The 20,000-nt window shown below is 45.6% G+C and overlaps 3 protein-coding genes across 3 annotated transcripts in view; 2 read left to right on the top strand and 1 right to left on the bottom strand.

The window, feature by feature from the left end:
• Window positions 1–5,285, top strand: part of lmln (leishmanolysin-like (metallopeptidase M8 family)) — a 14,321-nt gene extending 9,036 nt beyond the window's left edge. The window contains exons 15-16 of the mRNA XM_023393480.2: window positions 1–178; window positions 761–5,285. The exon at window positions 1–178 is cut by the window's left edge and continues 33 nt beyond it. Coding sequence (XP_023249248.1) covers window positions 1–178; window positions 761–861 — 279 coding nt within the window. The 3' untranslated portion in view covers window positions 862–5,285. The remainder of the gene's footprint in view (window positions 179–760) is intronic.
• Window positions 5,286–6,271: 986 nt separating this feature from the next.
• lacc1 (laccase domain multifunctional purine nucleosidase 1) lies at window positions 6,272–9,043 on the bottom strand. The gene is made up of 5 exons (XM_023393466.2): window positions 8,428–9,043; window positions 7,512–7,690; window positions 7,264–7,429; window positions 6,957–7,182; window positions 6,272–6,622 (listed from the first exon to the last, which is right to left on the bottom strand). Exons 1-5 carry the CDS (start codon window positions 8,909–8,911, stop codon window positions 6,436–6,438), a joined length of 1,242 nt encoding a protein of 413 aa, XP_023249234.1. The 5' UTR covers window positions 8,912–9,043; the 3' UTR covers window positions 6,272–6,435.
• Window positions 9,044–10,030: 987 nt separating this feature from the next.
• Window positions 10,031–20,000, top strand: part of enox1 (ecto-NOX disulfide-thiol exchanger 1) — an 81,696-nt gene continuing 71,726 nt past the window's right edge. The window contains exons 1-2 of the mRNA XM_023393486.2: window positions 10,031–10,237; window positions 12,544–12,789. The gene's annotated coding sequence lies outside the window, so the exon portion shown is untranslated. The remainder of the gene's footprint in view (window positions 10,238–12,543; window positions 12,790–20,000) is intronic.

Below are 20,000 nucleotides of genomic sequence, written 5' to 3'. Positions count from 1 at the left end.
GTTCAGGATCGCTCCTTCCTGTGCGTTCGTAAAGGTCAGCTGCTGAGTGTCAGCGTTCGGGTCAACGACTGGGTTTATAACGGCGTCCTGATCTGCCCCGCCTGCACCGACTTCTGCGACGACTGCCCCCTCCCCCACCAGCTGCCCCCCATCAACACCTCCAGGAGTAACCCCATCGGTCGGTGCCATTCAATCATCCAATCATCATTGATCCCCAAGTGATTATTATCATCATTTTAACCTGTCCAAGAAAAAGTTCTGATCACATGTTGGCCAATTAACTTTAATGACTGAAAGCTAAAAGCTAAGCTAACGCATTTCAGTGTCTATTTTTAAATATAATTTTTCCTAATCTTACTTTATTGTATTTAATGGTAAAACTTCCTGTTTTTGTCCTGATGAAACTGCACAGACTAAAGACCAGGTCCTGGTGCTGATGTCATCACCGTTAGATATATATGAAGATACTTTTACACGTATTGTATGTAACACTAACACTGACTGTCAGGCTCATTCAGTACATTTATCTTCCTGCTGCAGATTTTCACTGTGGATTTATGAGAGTGACTTAGAGCAAGAGTTTCTGTGAATACATGACGATAAACCTGAACTTGATCTACACACACACACACACACACACACACACACACACACACACACAGTCCTGAATGTTTGTGTGAGTCAGCTCTTTGTGTTTGATGATGAAGGTGGATAAAGACTGATGATGCTGTTTGTTTGTTTGTTTGTTTGTTTGTTGCAGACCCCTGCTCCAGTTCTCCAGGTCTGGCCATCACTCTGTGGCTGCTGCTGCTCAACCTGCTCCCCCTAGTGGCCGGACTGCTGCTCTGCCACTGCAGCTGATCTCGCACACACACACACACACACACACACACACACACACACACGCACACACACGCTAAGGTAGCTGGACATGTTACTGTCCTAAACACTCAGTCCTCTGTGGGCTGCAGACTTTTCTTCTCCTTCTTTCCTTCCTTCCTTTGTTCCTTGTTTCCTTTTCTTTCTCCTTCATTCCTTCCTCAGGACCTCCACTCTTTCATTCCTCTTCTCTCCGTTCCTCAGTTCATTTCATAAACGACACGAGGACAGACTGTATCTTCGTCAGGGATCTTTGTGCTGAAGTTTCAGCGCGGTGCAGCGAACACTTCGTCCTCTGGATCCTCTGCTTTTTAATATTACATCGTTTCTCTGGACTGGACCCTGTCTGTCTGTCTGTCTGTCTGTCTGTCTGTCTGTCTGTCTGTCTGTCTGTCTGTCTGTCTGTTGGCTCGAGGTGCAGCAGAACACCTGGTGGAGTCTCTGTGGTTTGGGATCAGAGTAAAGAGACGTGAGACTGAAGACCACGAGGACCAGATCCCTCTCAGATCCTCCAGACCAGCACTGCAGGACTGTGCGTGACAGTTGAAGTGTGATTGCGACTTTCCGGCTTTAAAGCTATTTTTCCTCGTGCTTTTAAGCTGAAAGAGCCGTCTCCTTCCTCTCCTTCTCCTCCTTCTTCTTCTTCCTCTGACTGAACCACCATGAGGACCTCTGCTGTGTGTTGCCCCCCGCTGTTAGCAGGAGGTAACTGATCTGTTTTTGTTTTTTAAGTCTGAAGGATCTTTTATCTGAAAACTTGTACTGTAAATATGAATGACACTTTCCTGTTCTTTAGAGGGGGAGGGGGGAGGGTGGTGGAGGAAGTTTCCCAGCATCCTCCAGACACGTCACCTGAGTTTAAATTATTTACTAAATTTCATGTCCCAACAAAGACAAACAGAAATCTTAGTGAGAGTCCTGCACTGGCTAAAATTAAACCACATATATGTCATTCCTGACCCTGACCCTGACCCTGACCCTCATCCTGACCCTCATCCTTATCCTCACCCTCATCCTGACCCTGACCCTGACCCTGACCCTCATCCTGAGCGTGACCCTCATCACCCTGACCCTGACCCTGACCCTGATCCTGACCCTGATCCTGACCCTGACCCTGACCCTGACCCTGATCCTCACCCTCATCCTCATCCTGACCCTCATCCTGATCCTGACCCTGATCCTGACCCTGATCATGACCCTCATCCTGATCCTGACCCTGACCCTGATCCTGACCCTGATCCTGATCCTGACCCTCATCCTCATCCTCATCCTGACCCTGACCCTCATCCTCATCCTCATCCTCATCCTGACCCTGACCCTGACCCTCATCCTGATCCTGATCCTGACCCTCATCCTGACATCCAAGATCTGCTGGAGAGAAGACGGCTCACTCTGTTGGATTTACAGAGGTGTGACGTTCAGAGACACAAACCAACAACAGACAGGTTTCATTTAGTTGAGTCATTAAGTTAATGAATATTAATGAGTGACGACTGAAAGTGAGAAGCTGCTGCCTGGAGGTCTTTGAAAACTGAGCTTTATTAATGATGATTAGCATCAAAGTTTTGGGTTAGTGTGCAGTTAAATGCTGCAGTGTTGGAGCTGAATAAACGCAAGAAAGAAACAATGAAGGATCAGATTTTGATCAGCTTTATTTTAGCCAGTACCGGACCTTTAAATACGACCACAGCAGGGAAACATCCGATTGGCTCAGGACGTCTCTTGAACACACAGAGCAGCCACTAGGAGGACGCTGAGTGGAGCAGTGTCTCTCCGTCTCCTCCTGCCGGTCAGAACCATGGCGGACATCAGATCTTTCCTACTGTCACTGTAGAGGATCTGATGACTTCCTCTTCCTCCTCCTTCGTCCCAGTAACAGACACTGATGTTTCTCAGACTGAAGGACGTTTGGGAAACAGCAGGAATCACATGGTGCTGAATATTCAAACATTGAACATATAATGAAATACATTTTAAACAGTTTTATTACAAACAGATGTTCAACAGCTGTTGATCATTTCTGTACTGAAGGAAACACCTGAGCTTTGTGGACTAGCGCTGCTTGTTCTTAAGGTTGCGTTCACAGTCAGCATGTTGTTAGAGGTTCACTAACGTCTGTTTGAGTTCAGCTGCTGAAGCCGAATGAGGCCGATGAGTGTGAATGCAGGAGTTCGTGTGTCATGTGACTGCGTTCATGTCGGAGGGAAGATGTGCGTTTGTTTGTGTTGTCATGGAGAGGTGACGACACATGATCTACAGTCAGCTGGTTTCTCTCTGTTCATTCATCTCCTCTGTTTTATAGTATGAAGGACAAACAACAAACGAATAATTAAATACATAAATAAATGTAAAATACAAACATTTCAGTCATGAAAAATTCTATTTCTGTATTTCTACATTTATTTATATATTTCTGTGTATTTATTTATTCATTAACGTCCTAGGACCTGGCGTCCACATATGTGGACCTCACATTTTGGGTTCTCTAGACCACAATACTAACTTTTTCTCAACAAGGGCCTGGTGACCACACATGAGGATATTATACTGCCACTCAGTAATCGAAATTTAAAACTAATGTCCTCATATGTGGACATCATTTTTCTCAGGTCCCAATCAGCCTGAATAGAAAAGAGAAATTAAAAATGCACGCCATGCAAGAGTTCGGGTCTTAGGAGGTTAAGTATAGTATATATTTATAATTAATAAGGAGGGACCACCTACCTAATTAACATACGGACACAGAAATATATAAAGAAAATGTAGAAATACAGAAATGTAAAAATAATACATATACTTTTTGGTAATGATAAATGCCATTTTTGTATTTTTACATATATTTATTTATTTATCCAAGTTATTAAGTATGTGATATATTTATTAATTAGGTAGGACCGCCTACCCAATTAACATACGGACACAGAGATACATAAATGTAAAATAAAGGCATTTTGGCAATGAAAAATGATGCTATTTCTGTATTTTTACACTTATATTTATTTATGTATTTATTCATTTATCTGAGAGCATTATATATTTGTTTATTATTAATTAGGTAGGCTAATTAAGATATGGACACAGATGTAGACTTTTAGAAATGAAGGACTAAATAATAAATAAATAAAAATATGTAAATATATGCATAAATAAATAAAGGTAAAAATACAAACATAGCATTTTTCATTACCAAAATAATGATTCATTTGGGCATTTATTTATGTTTTTAATTATTAATTTATTTTATTTGTTCATCCTCTTTCTCATTTTTTGTCCTTCATATTATAGAAGTGATTATTTGGAAAAAACACTCATGTTTATGACAGAATCAGAAAACAGTAAGTAGACCCTTGAGTTGAGATCTCTTCACCTCTCCTGTAGCGCCACCATCAGGACGAAATCTGAATCTAACTGGCAGGAACACGTTCATTTTCTCCAGAGGATGAACCCTCAAACCCGTACCGTCACCTGAAAGCTCGGCTGATTGTGTGTGTTAGCGCTGTAGCTATGCTATGCTAGCGGAAAGATGGAATTACATGTTGGAGTTTTCAGACCAAACAAAAGTAATTAAAGAAAATCAGGTCATAATAAAAACGGTAAAGAAGATGTTAAAGTAACAGTCTCAATGATCTGTGTCGTGATCGTTGGCGACACCTGTGGCCGTACACCGTAACTGCAGCTGTGTTTTCCAAGCTCACGCTCGTCGCCGTCTGTGACTCGTGTTCCTTGTTCCTTTGTGGACGATCTTGGAGACTGTCACTTTATAAGAATCATTGTGTGTTATTATTCTTCAGTTTCCTCAATCGCTCGTTGTGGCGTCAGTTTTAGAGTGAAACTCTTCGTGGTTCTGTAGAGCAGCTCGTTCAGTTTCACGCTGTGTTTACACTAAAGAAGAAGAACTGGCCTTAAAGTGACATGAAGAACACAGTGTTTATTGAAACCCATCAGGGGAGTCGGTCCATGGTCTTTGAGACGTTTCAGTCATGTGACTGAGCTGAAGCGCCAACAGGAAGTTGAGTGATGAACAAAATGAACTGCTGATTTAAAAACAAACATGTTGATGTTTACAGTTGAGACTCGTGTAGTTTATCTGACATTACTGTGATGCTTCATGCTGTAGAGTTTGTGTCTGTCCACATTTTATTTTGTTCAACTCGTCTGTCTGCAGGTCGTCTTTTTATCCTATTTATTTTATTCTTACGAAGATGTTCGATGTGAAGTTGCACTGAGCTGAGAAAATCTTGAGTTTGAAAGTGAAGATATGTTTGGAGAAATAATTTGATGCAGTTGTGAGTCCTTCAGTGATCAGCTGATCTTTGTTGTTTTTATTTTGTGTGTTTTTTAGAAAAAGGGCTGCTTTTTAAGACAAACCAAGACTGTCCAAATAAAATGCATCTGTATCCCAGAGACGTCTGTGTTCTGTCATTTTTAAAACGGTCAAAAATCAAATATAATCACATAAATTCAATTTATTTATTTTAATACGACTCTGGATAAACAGGGATGGGACACTAACAAACTAGTCTGAGTGGCGGAGGGATACGACCACCAGGAGGTGATTCTGGTTTCTTTTTTTAAAAACTGGTGTGATATTTGCAATGTGTTTGTTGGACTTCATGTAATGTCCTTCACATTGTTTGATTGGGCACTGAAACGCCATTTTCCACAGATAATCCTTGTGCGAAGCCAGAATCTCTCAACATCTGGTTTTAAATGCAAGGTTGTGTAAATAGTGAATCGTGTCTGGCGTCGTGTTCGACCGTGACAACTTTTAACATCTTTTCACGTGTTAAATTAACGTGGTTTGAGGTAATACGTCCACTGCACTGATTTCCAGCCTTATCTCAGCTTTACTGTTGTAAGAGACACACACTAACAAGAAAAACTAGAACCACCTCCTCGTGGTCGTATCCCTCCGCCACTCAGACTAGTTGCCCCAAAAGCTCAATCCCCACCGAGTGTTAGAAAGTCTGAAAAACAACCTTGTTCTGGACGTCAGTGATGAGCTGCTGCACAGTAAGACCAGGAAACACTGGTCTGATTCTTTCTAATGACAACTACACTCACATGAACGGAGCCTGACAAACATAAGAAGGAATCTGTTATTTGAACCTTCCAGATGGAAGCTCTGATTTAAAGGTCATGACATATTTATTCATTGATGGGACCCTGCAGTGAGCAGGACTCTGGTCTCCTGGCTACAGCTGAGCAGCTCGTTACCGACGCATTAACAACAGCTGCTGATCTTAATTGGTCTGTTAAATAAAATCCACTCAGCTGGAACTTTAACGGCACCGTTAGAGTGTGTTTGGCTCTAATATTAACATGCTTTTAAACAGTGGAACACTAAATACTAATTGTGCAACGTGCTGTAGAGATTTCACATCATTAGAGGTTGAATTAAATATCTCACTTTAATGGAGAATTTGATTATAAAATAAAAGGCATTTCTTTTCTCTGTGTCCAGACTCAGTTAAAAAAGTCAAAATGACTAATATCCAATAATATCCAGATAATCCGTCCTCTGGTGTCTGAGACTAACGTCCCTCCTGCTGGAGGTCAGGTCTGCTCTGCCGTCTCTTTGATCCACAGGAAGCCGACCTGGGTGCCGAAGTTGGGTCCGTCTCTGACGTGGGAGAAGAAGAGTTCGGGGTGACAGGAAGTGCAGGGTGTCACAGAGGGCCGGTCCGTCACCGCGTCATCGTGGATGTGTTCAGGCAGGATCCCGCCTTTCTGGAGGAGGATTCTGGGGCGGGAATTTGATATAATTAGATGATTAACACACCTGTACACTGACCTGATGTAAACACTGACCTGATGTAAACACTGACCTGACACACCTTTACACTGACACCTGTACACTGACTATAAACTGCTCTGCTTTAACACTCCCTCAGTCCCAGAGACTCAGAGACTCAAACAGTCCTTGTGGAATCTGCAGGCTGATATTTCTCCAGGTGAATTTCTGTACCCAGCGTTGAACAGGTGGGAAAGTCGGAGGATCGTGAAACTCATTAGGATTCAAGTAAAACCTGAAAACAACGAGCCCTTTGTGTTTACTCCGCCTTCCTGGTCTGTACCTGTTGGCGAGGCGGATGTCGACATGTGGTCTGACGGACTCTGGGTCGGGGACACAGTCCGGGTGGATGCTGATGAAGCCCCGCGCCTCCTCTCTCTCCTTGGTGAAGCAGCACGCCCCCACCGACGGTCCCACCGCCACCACGATGTCGCTCACCTTGCACCCGAACTCTGTTACCATGGCCTCCACCGTCGCCATGGCAACCCCCATCAGGGTTCCTCTCCAACCTGAGGACGAGTAGAAAAAGTGATCAGGGAGAACGGAGGATCCTGAACATCTCTCACATCACAAACGACTGAAACATCCACCTGCGTGAGCCGCGCCGATGACCTTTGACACCGGATCAGCAAACAGGATCGGCATGCAGTCGGCTCCCGGAGCGGCTACAACCACCCCGGTCTGATCGGTTACTATCCCGTCGTAGCTCTCGGGCTCAGCTTTCCCCAGAACCCACACGTCGCTGCCGTGGTTCACCTGCAGGAAACCAGAGGATTCACACGTCTGCACCAAGTCTACGGCCTCATTCAGGACGACTCGCGCACAGTCGCTCCAGTACCTTGACCAGGTGAAGCGGCTTGGGGTGAAACCCGGCATGGAGGGCCAGTCGGCGTCTGTTCTCCGCCACCACGGCCCCGGGGTCCCGCCTCCCTCTGCTGCTGAACAGATTCATGGAGGACAGCGTCGGGGCGTAGGACACACCGCCTGAACGAGTGCTGAAGCCGTGACCGAAACAGTCTGACAGAGACACAGAGAGAGAGAATCATGTTTCACTCCGATATCCGCTCAACTAGAATCACCTCCTCACGCTCGTATCCCTCCGCCACTCAGACCAGTTCAAGGCTAACCTGTTTATCCAGAGTCAGAGAAGATATTAACCATTGGTGCGACTCTCGAGTCTTGAGTAATGGCTATGAGGTGTTTTGTGAGGTCACCACGCCCGTCACCTTTGACCCCCAAAATCTAATAAGTTCATTCATGAGTCCTGGTGAGTGTTTTTACCAGTTCCATCAAGGTGTTCTGAGATATTGTTTCTATATATTCTATATGATTATATTATACTGACAATATATTATTAAAATAAATGCAGCTTTGTGGAGAAAGAACAGGAGACTTACTCCATTCGTACAAACTTATAAATGAAGTCACATGAGAAGAAAAGCATAATTAAATAATTAAACTGGGGTCTAGTTGAAAGGAGTTTGGTGTGAGTTCCTCTGAGGCTCTAACACGTTGCACCTGAATGAGTTTCATAAAAGTTTGAAATAATAACATGAAAAACAGAAAAGCAGCAAATCCTTAATGTATGAATGAATGGAGTTTGGTATTGGCCTCATTATTCAGTTGTACTGGGTTTATAATTTATATTATTAATAAGAAAATATACAGTTTGGATTTGATCAGATTTGACATTTGATTTACTTCTAATATTCAATTAAAATACACAGGAATCTGTGTATTTTAATTAAACTGACCTGGGATCAGTGTTGACGTCAGCACCGTGACGTCTCCCTTCAGCGCAGGTAACTGCTGCAGAAACACGGACACTTCTTCTTGGACTCCTTCACCAGGTGAGCCCGTGTGGGCGGAGCCTGAGCAGCTCGGACAGGCGAGGTTGTCCACTGACCTCACTTTATAATGGAACGTGTACGCGGCTGTGAAAAGCAGCTGCTGGTACCGAACCAGAACCTCCCGGCCCTGCGGGGTCGTGAGAACCGTCACGGAGCTCAGGTCCCGCCGGTCCACGGTCTGCTTGAGGCGGTACAGACACTCCGCGGTGGAGTCCGAGTCCAGGACCTGAGCGCTCCTGCACGAGCTCAGAAACGGGTGGTTGTCCCGGTGCCGCTTCCCGCTCAGCAGAAACACATGAGGGTCTGAAGCGGACTCCTCCAGCAGAGACGGGCCGGCGCAGGTCGGACAGCAGCCGTGAATCAGATCCAGCAGCACGGCCCGGGACATGTCGGACAGAGGACAGGTGAGAGGACAGGTGACGGAGGACACGGGACCGGTGAGGGTCCCGCTCTGTGACAGCTGTAATGAGCAGAAACTCCGGAGGACTCTGGGACTTCCTGTTTTGCGGCTCTGCAGCGTGGCCCCGCCCACACTGGAAACCCCGCCCACACTGGAAACCCCTCACACACTCTGAGGAAACTCCGCCTCAAACAGACTCAGTGGTTTAATGGATGAATTCATGTTTGTGTCTGAAGGTTTCATTAAAACACCTGAAGTTTCTTCTGAAATGCGACACTGAGCTGACGGAGTCACTTCAGGCTGTGGAGCACAATCTTTTAAATTCTTTTCTTAGTTAAGGAAAACATTAAGACATCTACTGTTTCCACGGAGACCGCTGATTTGCTGCCATTAGCACTTGTTGTGACGTCACTTCTGGGAAACGACATAGAAGAAGTGGCTGCTCTCTTCCTCCTGTGGGTCAGAGTTCAGCAGGTCAGAGTTCGTTCAGTATCAGTTCAGCATTAAATCAGCAGATACTTGAACAGACTTCAGTTTGTGTTCTCAGAGGAAAAACTTCTTCACATTTGGAGTCAGATACATGGAAAAATATCTATATATTAAATATATAATAAATGACATTTTATATTTTACATTACAAACTCTTCTGCAGATTCATGCTCAGTTTAAATAAAATGAATCTTAAACAATGTATAAAGTATTTAAAATTAGCTCCATCTCAGCTACAACAAGCTGCCTGTAAAACAATACGCTAGTCCTTTTACTTTTCATATTTCAGTTTGGCAGCTCAGGTGCAACAAACGATGTTTTTATTTTGGTGAATCTGTAATTTTTTTTTTAATGATTCATTCTTAATTTTCTTTGTGTATAAAAATAATGAAATGAATTATATTAAAATATAAAACTCACAGATCAAAACCCCAAAATATTCAGTTTATAATGAAACAAAAATATCTTTTTTGATTAAATAATTAATGATTATTAACATCGTCTGGATTTTGTTTCCACTTGATTTATTTTTTAATCTCATTGTGACCAAACCACAAATTCACTTGGAGACAAATATGTTTGTTTGTTTTTTGTCCTAGAGATCTTGGCAGGAAGTCACCTGACTCAGTGACGCAGGTAATGGAATGCAGCCCTGTTCAGTCTGATCGGCTCCACCTGTGTGTCTCCTGCTGTGGAAACAGGAACGTGCTTCCTTTGTGTTCCACTGTGTGTGAACAGGATTATACAGTCACATGAAGATGGACGATCCTCGGCACGAACAAACTTCTACACTGAGCATGTGGCTGAAAGTTCTGGGAAGAGCTGGTAAATGGACCTTGAGTTGAGAGGAAACTATATATATGAGTATATGGGTACCTGACAGTATATATATATGTGCACATTAATGAACAACATTCATAAAATTAAACACTAACATAGACCAAGTACGTGTGTGTGTGTGTGTGTGTGTGTGTGTGTGTGTGTGTGTGTGTGTGTGTGTGTAGGTCGGAGTTAGTGACTCGTCAGGTTGATCAGATTTGTGGCTGATGTTTGTTTGGAACCAGATGTTTCTATGAACTCATGAGGATTATCTTCATGCAGCTGCTGCTGCTCAGACTGTTTGACCTCTGAACCACCAGCAGAGGGCGCCTCACACCCGGTCCACATGAGACCGGCTTCATCACAGTCCATGTGTCCTAAGAGAGGACCACAGGACTGGTCCACTGTCCCCTCAGGCCTGAGACCTGACTGATGCTGCAGCAGCTCAGAACCATAGAAAGAGTGGGAAAGCACTTCACGTTACCTTGACGACGCCAAACTGGTGTTTGGGACTTTTTGATTCTGCTTTTTTTTTTTTTTACTTTTTTTTTTTCAGGTTCGTTCTTCTTCTCTCTTTTTCTTTTTCCCATTTATGACGATTGTTTAGTTTTTTTCTGGCGGCTTCATTAGCAGAATCTCGGAGACATGGAGTGAGTGTTCACACTGAGATTCCCTCTGATCCAACACACTCACTTCTCTCTGCCTGAGAACTACAACCTCCTCCTCGTGGTCGTATCCCTCCGCCACTCAGACTAGTTCCAGGCTACATCCCTGTTTATCCAGAGTCTTGAGTAATGGCTAAAAAGTGTTTTGTGAGGTCACACTGACCTTGACCTTTGACCTTTAGCCACTAAAATCTAATGGGTTCCTCCCTGAGATGAAGAGACTGACTCTAACAGACCTGACACTGACTCTGTGGCGTTTCAGTCTGGTTGTAACAACATGTTGAACAGTCTGTTTCCTGGCGTGTGACACTAATGTGATCATTCATCTCTCTGTATGATCAATAATCAATAATTCTAAATGTAGAATAAGTTCAACACGCCACAGTCTTTTTGTTCTCAGAGCTGATTTGGAACCTGCCTCTTTATTCAGTATACACTGAACAATGCCGGTGCTGTGTCACAGTAAACTGACTCTGGATCTGTCTCAAAGCTGCCAGTGGCAAATATCTCCTACCTCCATTAGAGGGCGCCCTGGAGCCAATCAATCCACACAGATACATAAACATTACCTCTGATGATCCATCACATCTTTACTGACGTCTGTGTCCCCACCTCTTCTGAACTCTCTGTTTCTGACGTTTGTTGTTGTTGTTGTTGTTGTTTGGTTTATTTACCTGTGAGCTGTTTGTTCAGCTGCTGGCAGACATGTTGTTTCCTGCAGCCTGAGTAACGACTGTGGGATCAGACTTTAACCACGACGCTCCCGGAGTCTTTGTGTCATTTCGTTTTTCAGCGTCTGGTGATGATGTAACTTCACAGGTCAAAGTCCTGCTCAGGCCACGGTGGTCGTAAACAAACAAACAAACAAACAAACAAACAAAGTCCTTATGACAAATGTTCCTCTCAGTTTCAGTTTCTTTTTGTTTTTCTAACTCCAGGTGAAATTATGTTTGTTTGTTTGTTTGTTTGTTTGTTTACAGTGAGTGAGGGACACAGCAGCTACAGTGATTGACAGCTGCTGTTAGCCTGTTAGCCGTGCTAACTCCTGCAGCTTCTGTTTACAACCCAGCCTTCAGCGTTTCCCGCCCCCTCCGAGCTGATCCATCGCCAAACTATTGATGCTATTGATCGTCTTATTTTGAAAAAAACAAACAAACTGGATCCATCACGTGTCAGCTCACATCCTGCCCAGACAGAAAAATGTAAAACCTCTGGCCCAAGTCTGGCCCACACACTTCCACATCTGGACAGATTCCAGCTGTTATCCTCCCGCTCTGATTTTCTGTGTGCCTGCCAGAACTGGTTCAGATGTGGAGATAGCATCTGACAGTCACGCCGTATCTGGGCCAGAGTCGGACCATGGAACCGGGCGTATACTGGGCCGGAGGAAAACAGGCATGTGGGCCGAGTCTGGGCTGGAAAATAATAGTATCTGCTGATGAGGCGTTCAATGACACATCTCACCGAAAATAAACTATCAATATCACTATTGATATCGATATCTGCGATTCTGGTATTGATTGATACCGGATCGAAATCACATCTCCTTGCCTTTAAACCACGCCCACCCTCTCTGTCTGTCTGTTTCTAATTTATTTTATATAATTAATATCATAATCCGGTTTCCCGCCTCTCTCTCTCTCCCAGGCTCCACCGGTCTGAGACCAGACCCGACCCTCGTGCACGGCGCTCTCTCTCTCCCCCTCTCTCTCTCTCTGTCGGTGACGCGCCCCCGGGTTCCGTCCTACCGGAGGCAGCGGCAGCGGCAGCGGCGCGGTGTCTGCTCGGTGAGATGCAGCAGAGCGCGGGAGAGGAGACTCACGGAGGAGCGGGATTTGTCCACTGAGGCCCAGGACCCGGAGCTGCTGTCGGATCCTTCCCGCGTCTGAACCGGTAAGAAGAAGAGCTCCGTGATGTGACCGTGTTGTCTGTGTGTTGCTCCCCGCTGATGACGCGCTCCTGTCAGCCGGAGCTGCGCCGCCATCACCCTCCATCCAGGGAGGGGGGTGAGGGGGGGGGGGCGAGCTGTGAGAGCGGGAATCAGGTTCATGATGAGAGGGTGAAGTTGATGAGATGCTCGTGGCGGGAGAGGGAGTGTGTTCTGATGCAATAACCACACGATCCGCGGGGTTTACTGAAGCTCCGGAACAATGGTGCACGCGCTTTTGTTCAACAGTTTCCCGGTTAAAAGTGTCAGAACAATCAGGTCCAGGATCAGACCGGATCAGAGTCAGGCTGCTCTGAGACCAGAGCCGGACCCGTGAGGATCTCAGCTGTTTCCACTTCTGCTTCTGTAAAATCCTGAAGTGTGATCAGGTCTCAGCTCTGTGTGTGTGTGTGTGTGTGTGTGTGTGTGTTTGTGTGTGTGTGTGTGTGTGTGTATGTGGGTGGGGGGCGGGGGTCCCAGATCCAGATCTCCTCAGACTGATGGTCCCTGTGAGTCTGGGTCTGTCTGATGGAGGATGATGGTTTGCTGGAGGAGAGGATGTCCTTGGTATCCCGTCACCTTGACGACCCCTCAGCACCAGACAGAGCCTGTTTGTCAGAGTCAGACTCCCATCATGCACCTGCTGCAACCTTCTGTCACACAACCACACACACACACACACACACAAAGCCACACACACACACAGACACACACACTTCCTGTTTCTCCTCCACACGAGACACACACACACCTCAGCAGTGACATGCAGCAGCGTGGCCTCCAGGATGGTGATCAGGTTATGGAGTGGAAACACTGGGGTGGATCAGATGAAACCAGGTTGTGTTTAATATTAGACTCTAAAAGCTGAACATGGACACAGACAAGAACAGGATAATACTAAGTCTAAACATTTTTAAAATTTTAGTTTAGTTTTATTTTATTTGCTCAGAAGTGACAGTGAAATAATAAAAGAAATATAAATTGTGCAGAAAAAGGAAAGTGGCTCAGAGTCCTGCAGCTTTATTTCAACCCGTCGTTAAAACCGACGTCACATAAATAAAACATTAGAGCAGAAAAAATATTATTCATAATAATAATATAATCAAGACATCAAAATGTTCCCGTTAAAAAAAAAGATCAATAACAACCTGAATAAACCCACATTATAAGAGCAGATCGTTTATAAATGATCAGTTCAATAAGAGGAAGGATCGTGTCACAGTTACTGAGCAGGAACCTGGAGCGGATCAAAATGTTCATGATGAAAACGTTCCTATCAGTCGATCAATAATTATTGATGGTTTCTAATACAGACAGGGGGGGGGAGGTGCTCTGCTGTGGGCGTGTCCTCGTCTGGACGTACGTGTTGTTTGTACAGATGCAGCAGATGTTGGTGGAGACGAGCGACGTGTTTCATCCAGAGGATGGAGGTGATGGAGGTGATGATGAGGTTGTAGTTTTCCCGCTCTTTGTCAGGACGGTTTCCTGCAGTTTACACACACACACGTGTTCTGACGGTTCTTCACGGCTTTTCTCACTTCACGCTTCTGTTGTTGTTGTTGTTGCTGCTGCTGCGACCTGTTCAGTGATTGGCTGTTTGTCACCTGCATCACGCTACATTATCAAGCGATATGATTGGCTGTTAATGAGCCGGGGGAGGGACGGCGTGTATTTCACCTCACTACGGTTTCATCGTTCAGGTTTACAAGAAATGAAACACAGTGTGTCCAACATCTGTATCTTCAGTGACGTGACCAGGGGGCGGGGTTTATCCAGGTCCTTGGGTGTGATTGGTTGAGTCAGAGGTGGAGCTGATGTTAAATATGGATGTAGTAACTTCTTGAGCAGAACTTCAACCTGTTAAAACAGATTCTATTATTTAGAAATGAATTTTCTGCCGGCGACGTTTTAACCTGCGACAGTGACGAGAAGCTTCTACCTGAGGAGCGGGAACAGGTGTGTCCAGGTGTGTCTCGTGTTCATTCACACACAGTGACTCTCACTCTGATGTGCAGTGACGCTGCAGCGGCCGTCACGGTCCGGTCCAGTATCTGATCTGGTTGTTTGAGCTGATCCTGATCCTCTTCCTGATTGGCCTGTGGACAGAGTGCGAGACAATGGGCCCCCGGACACAAACGTGTGAGAGGCCCCTGTGTCAGAGCAGGACCCCCAGACAGAAGGACAGTCACTTCCTACAGAGGCTCTGGTCTCTGGGCCCCGTGACCCCGTGACCCCTGGGCCCTGGTACAGTGATCCATGACGACACTGAGACATTATAACCAGTTGTTTGATTGTTAGACGATAAACTAACAAACTCCAGCTGTTTATGAAACATGATGGATTCACATCCTCAGTCTGAGTCTGAGCTGCTGTTCAACAGACTCATAAACATGAAGCTCTTAGTAACTGGTCGCCACGGTGACGTCCTGAGGAGCAGAGTTAGTAACATCATCAGCAGCAGCTGCTGCTTCTACTACGACTGTTATTGTGAACATGTTTGTCACGATGACATCCAGCCAGTCAGCTGTTGTTGTCGTCGCACCATCACAGCTCCAGCTGTTGGTTCTGTTGCTACATGAGACCACACATCTGTAAACCAGCTTCTGCAGAGACCAGGACTGTGACCCCAGAGACCAGACACATCCAGAACCAGCGGCTCTTTGGCTCAGGTGAAGATGGAGGTTTAGGTTCTGACACCAGGACCTGAACCTGAACCTGAACCCAGAGCAGAACCATGAACCAGTTTAATGACGCTGGAGTCCCGACAGGTGGAGGTTGTCGTGTGAGGTCAGATACTTCAGTCCTGAGACGTTCAGGATCAACGTGTTTAATCAACACTTCCTCACGGTTCTGATAGAAAACCTGATCCGGTCTCAGTCGTTCCTCCAGAACGTTGTTGACTTGTGTTGAGACGAGTTGTTTCCGGACGTTGGACCTGCCTCGTCCAGGCTTCGTAAAAACAGACATAAACCGTGTTCATGGACGTGTGACCCGGTGGGAGGAGCTGCAGGTTCAGACTCCTCCCACCGCTGATCGATTTCACATCAATCAACCAATCGATTGTTTCAGCTGTTCTCATAATCAATGAGGAGGCGGGGTTTAACTCAGGGCTGTCAGTGTGAGTGACAGGACAGACAGATGATAATAATGAGTGACAACACAGCAGTGATTCCCATGAGGCCGTGCAAACACCGACGCCACTCAGCACCAAGAGGCAGCTTCTCCGTCGTCTGCAGGCGACTCTTACATCACCAGCTGACACCGTGGTGTGACTGCCGAGCGTCAGCACCAGAGTCACTGCAGCTGAATGTGACACCGCTCCTCCCGCCGAGGGCTGAGGGTGAGGGTGAGGGGGAGGGGGGGTCAGAGCGCCCGCAGGAGCCGCCGGGCCTCCTGCGGGCCTGCGTGGTCGTCGGGGAGAAGAGGCCGGGTCCTCGTCGGTCCTCAGGCGTCCTTCCTGTTGTCTTTGTTTCCTGCAGCTCATTACAGCGCGTGGCAGGAGCAGCCTGTTAGCCGCTGTTAGCTGCTGTAATGCGATTATCCGTCCTCTTCATGTCTTTCTGCAGATTCTGCCGAGCCGCCGCACAAAACGTTAATTGACCCCACGCTGCAGCGCTCAGTGGGGACGACTGTCGCTAATTGTGCTGGTATTTTGAGATACGGTGGGAGCATTAGGCTGTTCCACCACCACAGGAAGTATTCACCAGAGGTGTGTGTGTGTGTGTGTGTGTGTGTGTGTGTGTGTGTGTGTGTTTTCATCACACTGTGAGGACCCAGACCTGAATCCACCTCATGTTGTGGGGACCGGAGAGTGTAGGTGAGAATCAGGGGACGGTTGTTTTATGAAACCAGAACCACCTCCTCGTGGTCGTATCCCTCCTCCACACAGACTAGTTCCAGCTCACATCCTGTTTATCAGAGAGAATATTAAACATTTGTGTGAAATTTTTGTCATAATTGCTTTGTGAAGTCTTGAGTTTTGTGAGGTCACTGTGACCTTGACCTTTGACCTTTGACCACCAAAATCTAATGAGTTCATCCTTGAGTCCAGGTGAATGTTTGAGCCAAATTTGAAGAAGTTCTGTTGAGGTGTTTCTGAGATATCGTGTCCACGAGGATGAGATGGACGGACGACCTGAAAACAAAATGGCGGCCGCTCTGAGGAATAAAAACAAACAGATGAATTAAATCTGAACGTTCTGAACATGTTCAAAATTATATAATAGATATATAGAGTATTGCAGCCCCTCCCCCACACACAAGGAGAAACAGACTCACTAATTAAAAACAGGAAACAGACGTGTTGTCCTGGCGATGGTCAAAGTGTCAGGACTCACGACCACGAGGCAGAGGAATGGAAACGGCTCCCAGCAGTGACATCACACCATCAGGTTGGCGTTCAGGCCCAAAGTGAGTGTGTGTGATTCCTGCAGTTCATCATCAAGCAGCTGTTGAATTTGTAAAATGTAACGGTGACGTCCAAAAGATCCAAAGATGTGACTGCAGAGTGAGACCCACAGAAATAACCTGTGAAAATGAAGCGCTCCTCCTCCTCCGTCACGTGCGGCTCACATTAATGTTCGGAGCGGTGGGGAACGTGCTGTCGTCTCCGCACGGCTGCTGAACTAAAGGAAACTCTTCGTTCCAGGTGGTCATGTGCTGCGCCTTGTGTGGGGGCGGGTCCAGGCTGCAGGGGCGGGTCTAGGCTGCAGGTGGGCAGCACCAAGAGAAGTATTGACGTCAGTAGGACCAGGAAGTAATGTCCGGACCCCCAGCAAACGTTTCATATGGAGGAGAACAGTGTGTTTGCCTCTGTGGTCCTGTGACTGTGGAGACATTAACATGCACAGAAACACTGAACACACTGGAGAAGCATAATCCATACATTCATTTTCTGTTGACTAATTGATTAATGTAGAACTGAAATGATTAGTGAAGTGGCAGAATTGATCAGCAGTGATCAGACGTTCAGTTTAAATTGATTATGATTCAAAGAAAAACACAAAATTTCCATCAAATGTTTAAATCTTAAAATGACTGATTTGAATTTTCTGTAGATTTAATGTTATTCAACCGATCTGTTCAGCTCACACACACACACACACACACACACACACACACACACACACACACACACACACACACACACACAGACATACAAGGCAAGGTAATCAGAGTCGGTGGAGCCTATCAGCTTCCCCAGGGTTACCTCACCCTGTAGATGTCTTACACAAGGCCACAGGGCAGTTCAGTTGTCCAGTTGGCCCACACATACACACACACACACACACAGACACACACAGACACACACACACACACACACACACACACACACACAGAGTTCAGAGTGGCAGCACATCAAAGACGAGCCATCAGTGTGATGGAGGAAGCAGAGCAGCCGGAGGGAAGAGCTGCTGTGACTGAAGTGCTTTCTAATTCACACAATGGCCGGTGTGTGTGTGTGTGTGTGTGTGTGTGTGTGTGTGTGTGTGTGTGTGTGTGTGTGTGTCCTTGTGTGCAGTGATGTGGGGTCTTTTTCTGGCTACACATCAAGAGAATCTGGATTGTGCTGAAGACTGCAGAGGAGGAAAGAGGATTTACTTCCTGTCTGTCGCTCTGCACCAAAACACCGTCATTAAAATACACGGCGTCCTGCAATCAGCTGATCTGCGTCTCATTAATAACATTAATCAACAAATCGTTTGGTCTGTTAATTGAAAACCTTTCAGTCGTCCACTAACGATCCAACAGCTGAAGATGTTCAATTAAAATCAGAAAATCATCTCGTTTACTAGTCAAATAACTAGTGATTCATTATTCAAATGATTAAATACATTTCTGTCAATCAAGTCATCGACCAATGATTTCAGCTGTAAAATGATCATTTAGATTTTAAATACTGAGACTCATTATTATGAGTGAAAGATTATCCAGCTCTTATTTTTATTTGTAATAAAATAATATCTGATGGATCCAGTTTGATTTGATCTTTTTCTTTCTTCTTCATCCAGAACAAAATAATTATATTATTTTCCGTTTCCATTCTTCCCTCTGTCAGAGAGAAATATCGAGCTCGTTACTGAAACAGCCGACGGTTTATTTATTGAAAATCAAATGGAAAAAAAAAGGTTTTAAAATGACCTTTCCAACTGAAGCTCGATCAACGTCTGTCAAAATAACAGGTCGGGTTCATTTCTGATGATATGACCTTTGCAATATTTCCCTCCCTAGTCAATGCTTCTTTTGCAGTCTCTCCTTGTTTCCTCTCTCCTTGTTTCCTCTCCTCTCTCCTTGTTTCCTCTCTCCTTGTTTCCTCTCCTCTCTCCTTGTTTCCTCTCTTCTTGTTTCCTCTCCTCTCTCCTTGTTTCCTCTCTCCTTGTTTCCTCTCTTCTCTCTGATCTGAGTCATATTTCCCTCCTTTTCATTCAGTGTGAGTGAAGCAGCTCTGGTTCAGATTCACTGTGAGCTCCCGTCTCATCAGGGAGGAGGAGGAGCTCCAGGTGTTCAGTCTCAGTGTGTGTGTGTGTGTGTGTGTGTGTGTGTGTGTGTGTGTGTGTGTGTGTGTGTGTGTGTGTGGGGCAGACTTGTAGATAAGCAGCAGGCTCTTGCTCTTCCCATTAGGCCGGCCAAAGAAGGATGACATGACTCCCATTTTACACACAAACACAAACACACACACACACACACACACACACACACACACAGAGGGTTAAATGCAGGTTAAACATCGAGCGTCTGACATGATGTGTATCTGTGTAAGATTCATTGTGTCAGACAGACACATCCATCCATGACGTGTGTGTGTGTGTGTGTGTGTGTGTGTGTGTGTGTGTGTGTGTTTGTGTGTGTTTGTGTGTGCGCCTGGATACTGAATGTGTTTCCTGAGACCTTGTTCTCATTAAGACGCTGCAGAACCTGCGACTAACGATTGTTGTTAATGGTTTAGTCTGAATGGTTTAGAGCGTCGACACACACCTGTCCCTCTCACCTCAGTCAGAACAGGTGGATCCTTCGTGGTCCGACAGATTCCAACACTCATTGCTCACCAGTAATTAAAAACAACAACGACACTGACAGAGTCTGAGCATCACACTGTTCACTGTCAGTCCTGAGTTCAGCTCAGTGCAACAAGAGACTTACGTGTCTGACAGTAAGGGCGGGAACAGCTGGTGCGGCG

The sequence above is a fragment of the Seriola lalandi genome, unplaced genomic scaffold, assembly GCF_002814215.2.
Source record: "Seriola lalandi dorsalis isolate HSWRI2012SDOR001 ecotype SW California unplaced genomic scaffold, Sedor1 jcf7180002054936, whole genome shotgun sequence".
NCBI classification, from domain to species: Eukaryota; Metazoa; Chordata; class Actinopteri; order Carangiformes; family Carangidae; genus Seriola; species Seriola lalandi.
This window is presented reverse-complemented; position numbering and strand designations above follow the sequence as displayed.